The 15,349-nt window shown below is 39.0% G+C and overlaps 1 protein-coding gene across 2 annotated transcripts in view; it reads left to right on the forward strand.

The window, feature by feature from the left end:
- Positions 1–15,349, forward strand: part of LOC106957039 (glutamate receptor, ionotropic, kainate 2) — a 63,945-nt gene that overhangs the window by 23,365 nt on the left and 25,231 nt on the right. For both annotated transcript variants that reach the window (XM_015048211.1, XM_015048212.1), the window contains exons 5-8: positions 11,200–11,343; positions 12,164–12,271; positions 12,401–12,514; positions 12,643–12,849. In XM_015048211.1, the coding sequence (XP_014903697.1) occupies positions 11,200–11,343; positions 12,164–12,271; positions 12,401–12,514; positions 12,643–12,849 (573 nt within the window). The remainder of the gene's footprint in view (positions 1–11,199; positions 11,344–12,163; positions 12,272–12,400; positions 12,515–12,642; positions 12,850–15,349) is intronic.

Raw genomic sequence — 15,349 nt, forward strand, 5'->3', positions numbered from 1 at the left:
ATGATTTTGACGGTGTTAGGCTGGAGCTCTGCGGGACGGGGTCAGCCAGCAGCGACTCCCAAGACTCTTCAGGGTCTCCAATAAGGGCTGCCTCCAAATCTGGCGAGGGTCCTTTGAACCCCCCCCCCCCACACACACACACACACACACCGCTCCTCTCCACAATTCAACTAAAGACAACCTCTGCCTCCACTTCTGTAAACACATGCATACAAAAACATGCTGACACCTTGCACACGCATGGCATCGACGGGTGAATGCACAAACGACACGTTTACGCGCATACAATTATATGCAGAGACTACTTCCTGGCTTTTCTCTTGTCACTCTTTGACGTTTTGTTTTTCGTCACTGCTATTGTTGTGACTTCTCGGGCTCCATCAGCCATCTTTATCCAATTTTATTCTTGTGGCCTGTCCACCTCTTTGCCTGAATCAGATACAATCTAGTGAACCACCGAGTCACTTCAGTAAATTTAATTATTTAATATTTGATTAAATTAATATTTTACTTTCTCATTTTGCATAGCAAACGCTAGTAATGCTGCAAAGCAACGAGCACCACCATGTTTTCCTAAGCTACAGGGCAGCACACACACACCAAAGACACACAAATATGAACAACCAGTGATCAAAGAAGTTATTCTCCAACAAAAAGGTCATTTTAGTAAAGTTAGAGCACATTTCTATGATCAAAATTGAGGTTTCGCTGCTCGCTTAGTTTTTGTTGACGGTACTGTATTACTCAGCCGATCTACGTGTGCGAACATCTAAGAGCTTTTTCTCCCACCGGACCTTTTAAAGCTAAAAAAAAAAAAAACTACTCTATGGTCTTTTATCCCTCATTAAAAAGAGGTTAAATCTAGAGTGAAGCCATGAATGAGCCTGCCAAATAAATCCGTCTACTATCCTGATGAATCTATAACCAAGAAGTGTCAAAATCTTTATTAGACGTAGCTGAACTCGTCTGGTGCCGCAGCATGGGGAAGTGGCGGTAAAAAAACGTTTACATTTCTGCACAGAAAGAAAAGTGAAGGAGGAACGACAAATCCTGCCATTTATCCCCCCACTTTGAGCAATGCTGGCGCACAGTTCTGTGAAATACTGTGGAGAGCAGCTGGCGAAGGCAGAGAATCAACAAAAGGGATGTAAGGCTGATGGGAGGAGGAACCCCAGCAGAACACATTGAGCAAAGAGGCAAGAGATAGACAGAGTTGGAAAAGTCAGGAAGGAAGAGAGCGAGAGGAAGAGAGAGAAGGAGAGAGAAAAAATGGCTGAATCTCACTCCAGGGCTTTTTTTTTTTTTTTTCCGCTGAAGTGATCTGACACCGCCTGTTCTCCATTTTCCAGTAGGAGACCTAAGACAGATATAAAATGACCCATAAATCACATATGTCTCATCTCAGTGTTTTTTCAGCCTCCGTTTTTTTTTTTTTTTTTTTTTCATTGTCCTTCTTAGACTTTGTCAATGCAGACTCAGTTTTTCTTATTCAAGGTCTTTGGCACCAGATTTATGGCAGCAATCCAAGTCTGTGTAGACTTCTCAGACACACACACACACAAGAAAAGCAAAGATCATTTCAAAATAATCACATTAAATACCATAAAAATTGCTTTTTTTTAATCAGTTTCTGGTATTTTGGAAAGGATAAACCTGAGTCATATAAGCATCATTTTATGACCATCAGTGTTTTCACCAACAGAAACAGCATCCTTAAAACACTCCCAGTAGTTAATTTCAGATTTTATTTGCTCAGTATAAACTGAAATATGAGAGCCTTATACTAAATAGCTCATTTATAAGCAATAAAACCAACATGGCTATTACTTGATTTTTTTTTTTTTTTGCTATGTTTTTAATTACTCTGCAAGGGTAATGATTTCACATACATAATATTTATTATATAATTGCAATGTTACAGCTTCTTTCTTCATTTTGCTGGCTCAGACTGATACGCCTCCACCATTATGTGATAAATACGTTCTAAGGTTTTGGATAGATTTATTTTGTTGTATCTAGTACTTATAAGAAATGGCGATAGCGGTATCTATTAGCATAAATATTGTTTTATTTGTTTATGCAAGACCAACAAAAAAACAGCAGGGGAAGTATCATCCATGTAATTGCTGAAATATATCAACAGCTTATCCCTCAACTGTTTTTTTTTTAAGTTCACTGAATAAAAAACGAAGGCTGTTCAAAGCAACCAGAGAGGGAAAAGTAGTATTGAATGATGTGGTAGTCTTAAAATTAAATGCATCTGTAATTCATGCAAGATGCTGTCAGGCAAAAACGTTTATAAAGGATTTTCATGTAAGGCCCATTTAAAATCGGATGGTATTTATTAGATTGCAAACCCAACACAGCAGAAAGCATCACAAACTGCATGAGTTTGGTGGGATTTTTTAAAACCACGGCACATTATTCGGAAAATGATTCTACATAAAAATGCACATCCACAACAAGAAGAAAAATATGTTTACCTGGATCGAAAGCATGTGCCAAGGTTCACATAACGTAAATATCTAAACAACAAAAAAACATACAGTAACAATAATAAACACGGCTAAAAATAAAAGATCAATAAATGCTGCTTTAAGATGCTAAGTTAAAAAAAATAAATATTCTGATCATTTTCAAAAACATAAAACGGATAATGTGTCCAAAGCCGTTCTGTTTCATTACATAAAAGTATCTCAATGATTCATTAAAAATAATTAAGAAATTAAACCTTAAATATAGCTGATGGGGAGAAAAAACAATAACTACTGTACTGCACATTATGGATGCCTTTGCTTTCATAGTGGTTTCTGTTGACAGATGGCACTGGTACGCACTGGAACCCAGCTGATTGAAAGGGTTGAATAAAATCAAAAGCTTGTCATTAAATTTGCAGAAAATTTTTGTAATCAACTACTAATCTGAAAAAGGGTAATTTTATTAAGCTATTTTTACGCTATAAGGAAAATGGAGCGACTGTGCAATAACTATGTTTTTTTGTTGTTGTTTTTTTTGTTTTGTTTTGTCATTTTAGTCAAAACAAAACGTTTTAGTCAAAACAAAACGTGTTTTGAAGAGGAAATGATCAGTGTTTGCAGCATGGCTTTTGACTGTCTTCAGGTGGGAAGCCTACGGAGGATCATTTGCTGTAAATCAGTCTATTATAAAGAATTGAACAAAAAAAATGTTTAAAACAATGTTTGAGAAAAAATACTGATTAGGTATTGTGTAAAGGAAGGGACACTTAGGCATTTAACCCGAAACACGTTTAGGATCACGCGCCCCGAGTGACTCTTTATGGTATTACATTTTGAGGCACTTTTTGCTTCAGCCTGACTTGTCGGGCCCAGAGTCGACGCTCCATCATCCCAACAGTTCATTCTCTGTTTCAGTCTCTGTCTCAGCCTGACTCATACATGTTGAGATGAGGGCGCCGTCAGAACCATAGCATCTGTTTACGCACTCTTTGTTTATCCCTCAGTTGACGCTAGAGCAGTTATTTATGACTCTGGCTATACGTCTGTTGCCATCATGCTGAATGAATAAGGGCGCAATCAGACACCTCCCTAAGCTGTATTTCATCTCAGCCTTGTTATTGCAGATAATAACGTAACAGCTGGCTTCTGATTTGCTTTTGGACAGACAGATATTGGTCTTTGTGGGTTTTATCAAACAAATCAGTATTAGCCAAATGAATATATTTCTTCAAAATTGTCACTCCTGGTAATGAGATCGGGTACATAATAAATCTTCATCCTCGCCGAGTTCACTTTAATTTATTAACTTTACTTCCAATTACCTTCCTGGTCAGCAGTGATAAAGTCTAGATATTTCTCACTGGTGTCCATTATGAGCAGCAGGCTTTAACCTTGGCATGTTACTAATAAAATGTCTGGCCACATTTTTTGCACTCATGATAAATATATAAATGTAAGAGGACACTGAGTAATAATATCACTCTGTAAAAATGGTTGGATCCTTCTAGAGTTTGAGTGAAAAAAAAAATGTGGGGATAAAAATCCTCTATGAATAAATAAGCAAACGTTCTAGTGTCACAATTTTTTGAACCACCATCAATTCTTAAAGAAAAAAAAAAAAGCAAAATATACTTTGAAATCTTGTAGAAGAAAACTACATAAATGCTCTTTAGACTACAGGAATACCACTAATTGTGCCTACAGTTGTTTTATTGTTTTATATAAAGGCATGACATCTTTCCCCACTGAATAAATGCACTTGTATTACAGATTAGATTTTTCAAAAATAGTTAGTGTGAGATTATGCTTTTCTAATAAAAGCTGAATTCATTTTAAGGCTTTTAACATACCGTTGCCAGGGGTGAAAAATAAATGTGTGTGCAGCTCCGTTTAAACGTTTGCTGAAATATTTTGCCTCCTGAACATAAAAAAAAAGACATTATTTTTTCCCCTGCAATACTTTTACTGTGCGCTCGATGAAGCAGCACAAATCCATACAAACTCCGGAATGAAATGAATAATTACCTCCCTCTTCAATCAAATCATCAAACCCCATGGGTCCATATGTGATCTGAGGGTAGAGCGACTTCAGTTCCACTAAAACAAAGACTTTCTCTCTCTCTCCCGCTGACACTGTGACTCTGTTGCTGATGGCAGCGCTGCCAGGATTTTTGTTGCGTTTTATTTTTTATTTTTTATTTTTTTTTTTTGTGGTAAACGCCTCGGCTTGCCAGTTCATGTGTTGCTTGTGGCTTGCCTGTGCCTTGTAGCTGCAGCCCGGTGATGCATGGTGAATAACAGGCTCATGCTAATTACATTAGCATTAATCATATGTATATGATATGTATGAACAGTGGAATTCCATCACACATCAGTAGCAGCAGTGCAGGCCCCACCACCGGGCCAGGTATTTGAGTGTGTTTGTTTATTTATTATGTAGAGGAAAGCCTGGAAGAGGACAGCTGTTTGGAAGGAGGTAAGGAGAGAGGGAGATGTCGCTTTTCAGGGTGCTGCATTATCATATGGAAATGTGCGCAGATGGAGAAGTGGTGTGAATACTTATGCTGCAGAAATGAATATATCTGTGTAAACACACACACGCACACAGACACTGGCGTACAAGAGCTTCCTGCAGTAGAGAGGGGCTCACCTGTTCTAAATGAGGAAACGGCAAGCAATAACAACAAATGAGGTACGCCGATGGGAAGCTTGCAAGTTGGGGGGTTCGTCACCGTGTCTCGGAGTGATCATGTTTTCTTTTTGTTTTTTTTTTCTTTCCAAGCGTTTTCACGGTGCATACACATCTTGCTAATTGGTTTTTGCACGTGAGTATTTGCATGCCTCTCACGTATTGCTTTTATGATAGGGAGAAAATGCAAAGAAGAACAAAGGAATAAAAGGGGAAAGAGGGAAAGTGAGTTGTTGCAGGAAGGAAATGACTTCAGGACTGGTATATTTACTGAGCCAAGAGAGGTTTTGCAATTCCAGATGGCTGGGACTCGAGGAGGATGTCGAAAGGTGGGGAGAGACAGAGGAGGCGAGGATGCGAAGGTTCTGGGTATCTTCTTTGAGACCTTTTCCCTTTTCTGAGTGTCCCGAAGGTGCAAAATTGATTCCACTTAAAGCACTTAAAATGCCCCAGAGGATCTTTGCTTGGCTCTGTAATAAATATCAAGATAGCTCTTGAATTGTTCTTAAATTGAATGCAATCTGCCAAAGCGGTGAGCCATCATTTCATCTTTTTTTCCTCCCTTGATCTTCGCTTCCACTTGATGCCAGTCTCTTTTTGTTTCCAGCAAATAGGGATTTGCGAGCGATTGTTCGGCTCCAAAGTGGGGAAAAAAGAAAAAAAAAAGATCCCTGCCTTAAAAATAATTGGAAACCCACGCTCAAATTTGATGTATCACAGCCATGTAAAGTTAAAAGATGGGAGGATAGAACAATTTCTAGGAAGAGAGAAGTCTGAATGAGTAGGAGAAAAGACTGAATTAAATTGGTCAAACAAAGAGGCCCGTGGTGGAATCGGTGGATTATTTTGGCAAACACAGTTGCTTTCAGATCTGTATTTATACTGTGGCACAGCCAATATCCCGCCTGCAAACAAAAGGATGCATCTGATCAATTTTTATGTGATCGTAAACAAAGTCCCATCTTCTACAGTGCACAGATAAAACATTTTTACACTGCTGCTAGCAAACTGTTGTGGTTGCACTTTATGAGCCATTTCCAGAGCGCTTTTAGACATATGACTCCTCGCAAAGTCTCTAACGGAAGTTCCTCAATCTTTCTTTTTTTTTCTTTTTTCTTTTTTTTTCCCTTATGGGTTTCCTTAGATTCATTTCATGCCATCTATTCAAACAGTGCATTGAGTGTCATTATGAGAGGGATTACTTGTAATGATCTTCATCTCCACGCAGCTGATAAATTTTACTGGGAAATGTGAATTTTTTTTTTTATTATTATTTTTTTTTAGCTGCTGTCTTTCTTGGTTTGCTGTTTTAGTTCAGTTTTTTTTTTCATTTTGTACAAAAAGTGTTAGCAACTTCAAATGACTAATAATGCTCCTCTATACAATATATTCAGCAATGTTAAGCACATTTTTATCATATTAAATTAGAAAAAAATATGTTAAATTAATTAGTCTGACCACTAAATAATCTTTCTAGCATAATGTAGGTCTCTTTACATTCTTACTTTCATAACACCTCTGACCTTTTAAGCAGAGACACTACACTTTAGCTCCACTGGATGCAGTAGGGGTGTTTATGCATCATACATTTTGCGCTTCGTCTCACAGATTGGGATCAATCCTTTTGGCAGTCTGCCGAATAGATTTTTGGAACCAGACTGCTACTGTCAAGAAAACATGCTGCCTTTAAAAATATTCAGTAAAGCCAAGATGATAATACATTTGGGTTGTAATGATATATGCATTTGTACTGATGTCACCCGGGGGTACATGCTGTCAGATGATGAATAAATTAGCTACAGCCCCCCGTGCCCCCCCATCCAGGAGCGAAGAAAATGAGTAGATGAAGATGCCATCCAAAGCTGTCCACAGTGACAACCTGCAGAAGGCTGAACACTCAGAAGCTTGTTTTTAATCATCAGTGCACAAAAGTTTCAGGCAGAAGCAGCTGGGAGCAAGCAGAGGGTACGGCAAGCTCCCGCGTCATATATTATTGCGGTTTGAAACACTCAGTATTCTCCAAAGGTGTGTTTGATGTGTTCTGTGAAGCTGGAATCTCCAGATTCCAAGTCAGGAAAATCCAAATAGAATGTCGACTGAAGTCAAAATTTTGACACAGGATGTTGGAAGTCCTGGAGACACTTACTACTGTTACAGTTCAATATCCAGCATGGCTGCCACACATGTGAAATGTTGTCAGAATTTGAGGAATTCAATTTGCACTTTTAATTGTTTGTACCAAAATAACCCAGAGGCATGCGATGTGCTTTAGCGTGTTATTTTATTGTTTCAAATCTTTACAATAGAGCGAGATCTTCACCATCTTATTATTTTGTTAGCATTGATTAACATTATAACAAATAAATCCCATTGCGAAGAAGATTGGAGTAATCAGTGAACCAGGAACTTTAGTGGAGATAAATCATGCCTAAATACAATATTCTAGCACATGTTTTCTTTCAGACTTAAATGATTATTTTGACGTTCAGACTTCTTTCAGCCTCTTGCAGTCTGCTTTTGAGGTAAGGTTGCTCTTCGACAGTCAAAGAGCACATCAGACTAAATGTCTGGTATTTGATCGTGGCAAATATGCAAATATACTTTAGTAATGTTGAATAACAAAGTTTCCATCATGGCAACTTAAAATACTTGCCCTCATTTAAATCTTTCTTTTTTTAAGACTATTTTGAAATGCTACAATTGATGCAGGTTTCAAAAACACACAAACTTTTATAGGATGGCTTTTCATTTTTTCCACATGACAGTATATGAACTGTACAGTATGCGTACTGAGCAAACAGCACCTGAGCATCAGTACTATTCACCCTGTGCCATTGTGGTTTCACTGTTGTGCTTTAGTGATTTGTATCAATTCCTTGCCCCCTATCTGTCTTTTATGCTATTTTTGTAGAATTAAAAGAAAAAAAAACAGCATTAAATTACAGCAAGGTCTCATCTAAGTCAGCAAAAAATAAATAAATAAATACGGTATTATGATACGAACACCAAAAGTGATTGTATTTTTACCGCAAAAGAGACAAAAATCAAAGTCATTTATTTTCCTGTTATTTTTATTTTCTTTTTTTACGAGGACTCATTTACACAGTAGAGTAAAGAACTTCATGGAGAAGGAAAAAAAAGCAGCGCAGAAGAAGTTAAAGTTGGTCTTTTAAGCTTTCATAAAATGAATTGTCAGCCTGCTGTCACATATCAAGGCTGCGCTTAAAGCAATCCAGCTGGATTTCAGACTCAGGCATATTTCAGAATCAAAAGTAAACTAAATATAAACTTCCAGGCTGAACTTTCAGACTGTATCTGTTTTTCTGTCAAACAAGCTGTCAGATATTTATTCCCAGAAGTGCATTTTTTTATTTTTTATTTTTTTCCCCTCCTCCTGAATAAATTTAGAGCCAGGCTGATTAACTGAAAATTCAGGGCATACAGTTGACGGCAGACGAAAGAGAAATTAAACTGATTATTGCTGAAAGGAGAAAATCAAGATTGTGGCTAACAAAAGCATAAGAGACAGGCAAAAGAATTAATTATATTCATTAAATCTGTGAAATAAATAGACTGACGGGGAAACATGTACTTTTCTAATAGCATGTGAATATTACTGTCTTTATCTTTACAGACTTTTAGCTGTAGGACACACACACACACACACACAGAATTTAATCCACCAACTTGACTTTAAATAACTCGGTAATTGAAAGATAACTCCATAACAAACTTCCCTATTAGTTGAGAAAATATTATTTGGAGACCGCGTGTTAAGCTCCCCTTCATCCAATAAATAGAGCACTGAAATTACAGACTGTTTTCATAATCAGCTTTTGTCATGATCGCCACATTGACACACTGCTCGCCGATACAAGGAGGAAGCAGACATTAGCCCTTCTCTTCCCCTGCAAAGCAGTGGTGGATTGAGCAGTTCAGAGATTTATACCATTATTTACTGCCTTTTACATCAGCAGCTACCACCTCTAAAAGCAGAGGGGAAGAAAAAAAAAATAAATCCACCTTCTTTTTTTTTTATATGCTCGAATGTAATCAAATTATCATTGTCTCAAGCTGTTCGGTGCAAGGCTGATTTCTGTAATTACCCTGTAACCATTAATAAGGCTTGAAAAAGCCATATAGAGTATAATTTTGCCCTGCTGGAAGCCTTCATATATCCCGTTCCTGCTCCATGTAAAAATAGATCCCGCAGGGAACCGACATGAGATGAGCTGCAACCCTGCTCACCATCTCTGACAGGAACGACAAATACCGAATAGTTGTAGTCCTTGGAGGAATTTTTCACATCACCTTGCAAGTTAGTCATCAAGGAATTGTCAAATATGATCAGCGCAGTGTATCTCAGCCTGCGTGGGACCATGTAAAAAGGACCTGAGCTGACCTGACTAGAGTAAATGTGGAGTGTCTCAAACTGAGTGGACAGATAGCATGCAGGGAACTCGTGTGTGTGCCTGCTGAAGCAGTTAAGAGAAATCCCAGCATGTCAGAGTAGGCTAGAGAATTTACAGGTCGTATGACTTATTTCCAGAGTTATGTGGAGGCTCTGGTGGACAAGTCAAGTTGCAATCACAAGCATCGTGCGCCCTAGTGGGATTCGGAACAAAATAGTGCGTGATTGTGAAGCGAAACGGGAGTGATACGTGTTCAGATGTGTTACAAATAAAATAAAAAAAAGTTGAAAACTGTGTGGTGCGTCTGGATTCAGTCCCGCTGAAGTCATTTTTTCTCGGTATAAATACAAATGTTCTCTTACAGAGGTTTGTGGAAGAGCTGTAAAGATTCACTGCTCAGATGGGAGAATCTATTGATAGGAAACTACAAATCTGGCTTTTATGAATAATTGATGAGACGGAAGCTATTGCTGAAAGACGAAGGAATTGAAGAAAGTTTGCCTTAAGCCATGAGGTCGGCACAGCAAACATGAGAAAAAGGATTCTCTAGTCGGATGAAACCGACAGTAAACATTTTAATCTATATGTTAGTCATAACATGTGGTGGATACAGTCAGTCCAAGCACACGATGCGCACTGTGAGACTTATTAGTGGCTGCATCATGCAACGGGGAATACGATGGGAATATTGATGGGGCTAGACACAGAGCAGTCCTCCAGGAGGCCTGCAGCTGTTCTACAACCCCAAACATAGTTAGAATAAACTGGTTTAGATCAAACTGTGTTCTTTTATTAGAATGAGTTCTAAACAGAAACCTCAACAGTCATTTGAAAAGACGTACATGGACTGACATCCTCAATCACGAGATGGACAAAATGATCTTTTAGATGTGCAAACCTGACAGAGCTATTACTGGAAGACGTGCAGCTGAAAATAGTCCTTCAAAGTGGAGATTCGGGTTGACTGAAATCAAAGCTCTACGCAGCTTATATGGTTTTATTTGTAAAAAATAAATAAATTTAAAAAAAAGCAGGTATCCTTTTCCTTCATTTATGCATTACTTTGTGTTGCTCTATTGCAAGAAATGACAAAAAGATATGTACATTTTGTGGCTATAACCTGACTTATTGTGGAAATTTTTGATAAAAAATAATGCCCTGCATCGTGTAATTGAGTTACGTAATCCAGTGTGCATCCCAGTCATTTTATTTTCCATTTTCTGTACCTGCATACAGAGTGAGCCTGTCAAAAACGGTCTTGTCTCCACTGGTGGCGGGTTTCTGTGGAAAATAGGCACACCCATCAGGCCCCATTAGTCTTTACACTGACAGGCCCGCCTTCCACTGAAAGACTCTGTCTAGCAGAGGTTTCTGATTGCCTCAGACACTGGTCGGATATTTTTACTAACAGGCTAAGACACAGTGCCATTTGTTCAGGGCATTTACTGCTGGTGATAATCCTGATTTAAGTTTCCCGCAAGTGGAGAGAGGGACAGAAGACTTTAAATAGTTTCTTATGCTCCCTCCGCAAGTGATGAGACGAGGAGAAGGAAGGTCATTCAGACGGAGGTGTCAACAGGTCTTGTAAAAACGTCTGATAATGTTACCTTCTTGTTTGCAGACGGACGCAGCTCTGATGTACGACGCCGTGCATGTGGTGGCGGTGGCAGTGCAGCAGTCGCAGCAAATCACCGTCAGCTCTCTGCAGTGTAATCGCCACAAGCCGTGGCGCTTTGGAGGTCGTTTCATAAACCTTATCAAAGAGGTAAAAACAGGCCATCGCTTTCACATGGGCTGGACTTTGGAGCTCGCTCTTTTGTTGCATGCGTTTGCTTCGTGCTGTGTTACTCTTCACTTAACAATTTCGGCATCGTTTTTTTTTTTTTTTTTTCTTTTGTTCTATCGAAAACATTTTGTCTTGTTGTCCCTCGTGGTGATCATCATAATCAAACGGACGTAAACATCTCCAACAATTCCCAACCTTCACACCCTCTGCAATCTTTTTCAAAAATGGAATCCAAAGAAAACAGTGCTTTACTCACAATAACAATTATTTTAGGGATGTTTCATTCTCTTTACCCCTGCATTTTCTCTGCGCTTATCTCCTCCTGTGTTTTTATCAAAGCCTTGCCGTCTCCTTAACTCTGATCAGGGTCAGCCATTTGCTTTGTTCTACAAAGCTCTTTCATTCTGCGGATGGTATCATTGCAGGTAATTTTCACAATGAGCCATTGTTGTGCAGCCGGTGCTTCTACCACCACAACAACCTCCCATCCGCCCCTCCAAACCCCGCATCCACACCTCATCCTGCTTCTCCCATCGCTCTCAACGCCCGTCTGTTCCTCCAAACGGCTTTGATGTTAAACTTCAAGCCCAATGAACGACATGCATAATGAACTCTTACCTGTCAAACCTGTCTCTGTTCTTGCTGCTTTATTGTTTCTTGTTATGATGAAGGGGAGAGCCAGCTGGAATTAGAAATTAGTAGAGAAAAATGTTAAGTTTAGAAGAAAAAAAATTTTTTTTTTTTTTTCTTGAAAAGCTATTGTGAAGCTGTGAGACTTCAGCATATTTCTGCTTTCCAGGCTCACTGGGATGGTTTGACGGGACGCGTTCTGTTCAACAAGACCAATGGGCTCCGAACAGATTTTGATCTGGACGTCATCAGCCTGAAGGAGGATGGGCTGGAAAAGGTGTGTCCTTAATTTGGCGCCGTTGATGCCGAGTGATGTCTGATGCTTTAGCTAAAAACAAAATGTTGTTTCTTGCTGCTTTGAAGTCACAAAAGGTGATGTGAACTTGACACTAAACTGTTTGAACAGATTGGAACGTGGGATCCTCCCAGCGGTCTAAATATGACAGAGACTCACAAAAGCAAGACATCCAACATCACTGACTCCCTGGCAAACAAATCCCTGCGCGTATCCACCATTCTGGTAAACGAGAGAAAACACACAAGCACTGCACACTTACAGTATAGAAATGTGTCAGCTGAGCAAAAAAGACAAACAAACAAAAAAAAAAAAACCTCTGATTTCTACACCAGCATGTGTTTTCTTGACAGGAGGAGCCGTATGTGATGTTCAAGAAATCGGACAAGCCTCTATATGGGAATGACCGCTTTGAGGGGTTCTGTATTGACCTGTTGAGGGAACTCTCCGGGATCCTCGGGTTTCGCTACGAGGTGCGATTAGTGGAAGACGGGAAGTATGGATCGCTGGACGAAGGTACGGGCCAGTGGAACGGCATGGTGCGGGAGCTCATGGACCACGTGAGTCGACATTCACAAAGGCGATGTGCATGCGTATTTCTGCTGAAAGCCCAGGTGTGTTGTTGTTGCCCCCTCTCTGAGACTTGAGCTCATCTTTTCTAAAAAACCTCATTTGAAAACTCAGTATGTCTTCAAAATGAGATTACACTCCAGTGCTACTGCTTTTATTTGTGTGCTGCGAATATCTGTGATACAAACCCAGAAACTTAGACAGCTTTAGTGAATTAATGACTGAATCAATTAACAATAAATCCACGTCACCTTAGCTCTTTCAAAACCACAGAGTTGTAAAATCAGCTGTTCTGAAGTGTCAGGTTTTATTACACATGATTTACACTTACCAGTCATTTCATTAAGTCCACCTTGCTGATACCAATTTGGACCATTTTTTTTTTCTCCCTTCAGAACTGCCTTCATGCTTTGTTTTGTAGATTCAACAATGTTTCCGAAACTCTTTTCAGAGATTTCGCCCCTCATCGGAATGACAGAGTCACACAGTTGCCGTAGATTTGTTAGCTGCACATCCATTATGCAACTCTTCCGTTCCACCACATCCCAAAAGTGCTCTGTTTAATTGAGATTTAGTGACTGTGGAGACCACTGGAGTATGGGGGAACTCATTGTCAATGTTCAAGAATTCAGGATTTTGTGAGATGGCGCGTTATCCTGCTGGAAACAGCCATGAGGAGATGGGCGTACAGGGTTGGACATGGCCAGCGTTATTACTCTGGTAGGCTTTTGAACTTTAAAAGTATTGAGTTAATATTAAGCGGCCCCAAACTCTTTCCAATACGCCACTCTAATGTCACGTCACCTGAATGTTGCTGCTGAAATCAAGACTTGTCAGACCAGACAGCAGCCTGTGTGCATTTTGTAGCCTCAGATTCTGGTTGTTAGCTGACAGGAGTGGCACCCAGCGTTGTTTTCTCCTGCTGTAGCTCACATCAAAAAAAAGGCATGTTTGACAACATAACTGACAACACAGCATAACTGTTGCCGGATATTTATCTTTTTCAGATTATTGTCTGTAAATCTGACAGACGGTTGTGCGTGAAAATCCCAGTAATTCAGCAGCTTCTGCAGAACTAAGAACAAACAACCATGCCCCATTTAAAGTCACTTAATTTTCCCTGATTCCCCATTCTGAAACTCTATAGTTCATCAGGTCATTTTTATCAAGTCTAGATACCTAAATAGAGTTGCTCCCTTGTGATTGACTAATTTGCTAATGGTATTAACAAGTAAACAATGTGGACAGTTAAGTTTAGATCATTTAAGTCAGTAACTGCATGCTGTATTTATAGATTATTTACAATAGGCAGAGTCAAGTCTTTGGATAATTTAATCTAGTCTTTGATGTTCCAAAACAAATAAAATCTTAAAGCAACTTAAATCAGTAAACTGTATTAATATGTACATTTTATTCAATCTCCAAGCTAATTATGAACAAAGTCAATAGGAGATGTCCTAAATGTCTAAATCCACTTTGTTTGAGAAATAACAAAATATCTAAAAAACATCTTCCATCATGCGGGAATTTTTTTTTTTTTTTTTACACCTTAACGGTAGCCACACGTGATCAGAGTGTCATGGAAACTAAGTGCCTGCCTACTGTCGGTGTAAACTATTGGAATAATTTGAGTAGATTGTAAAAAAATATCCCGCAACGCTTGTACAAAATACAAGCTGGTGTTCTTTTTTATTATCTGAGCAATGATAGCCATGAGGAGAAGAAGTCCGTGCCAACCACAACATCAAAGAACGTCTTGAGTAAGAACTCAAAACTAAATGGGGGTACACACCGCTGCTGTACAAAATTAAATAATTCTAGGAAGGATTATGTAAAAATACTCAGGCACAAGTGCTAAGCAGGAGCCCAAGGGTCTAATGTTATGTTCAGAGGGGACACAAGGTTAATTTGTCACACATTAATCTACAGCAAAGACTGTTGCCTCTGTGACTCACCTTTGGCGCAACATAAGAAGGATTAGACGTAATACCTGTAATTTCCAGAAAATCTCTGTTTAGCTGAAGCACTATCAATGCCAGTTTCTATTTTTTTTTCTTACATTGGTTATTTTCATCTTCATTGTAAGGTCAGGTCTAACTGATGGAAATCAGTCATTATTTACGCAATGATATTAATAATATTCATTTACTATTTATTTGGTTATTTGTTAGTTGGCTGGCTGCTTGGAGAGTCGTTTATAGTTGTTTGATGAATTACCTAAATTTTGGTCTGTTTGTTTGGTTGATTGGTTGATTGTTCTGGTGTCAGTTTGTCCATTCAGTTGACTGATTGCACTGTTGATTTCTTTCCTTGCCTGTTGATTGGCCGGTCTAATGGTTTCTTGGTTGGTTGATCAATTGGGCAGTTATTCAGTTGGTCATTAGATTGATTGTTCCATTGTTTGTCTGTCTATATCTATTATGTGTCATGTATTCCTCCCCCCCCCCCCCCACCGCAGCCACACCCACTTCTGTTTTTTTGAACAAGAAG

The sequence above is a fragment of the Poecilia latipinna genome, unplaced genomic scaffold, assembly GCF_001443285.1.
Source record: "Poecilia latipinna isolate Pla-1442-1.1 unplaced genomic scaffold, P_latipinna-1.0 Scaffold868, whole genome shotgun sequence".
Lineage (NCBI taxonomy): Eukaryota > Metazoa > Chordata > Actinopteri > Cyprinodontiformes > Poeciliidae > Poecilia > Poecilia latipinna.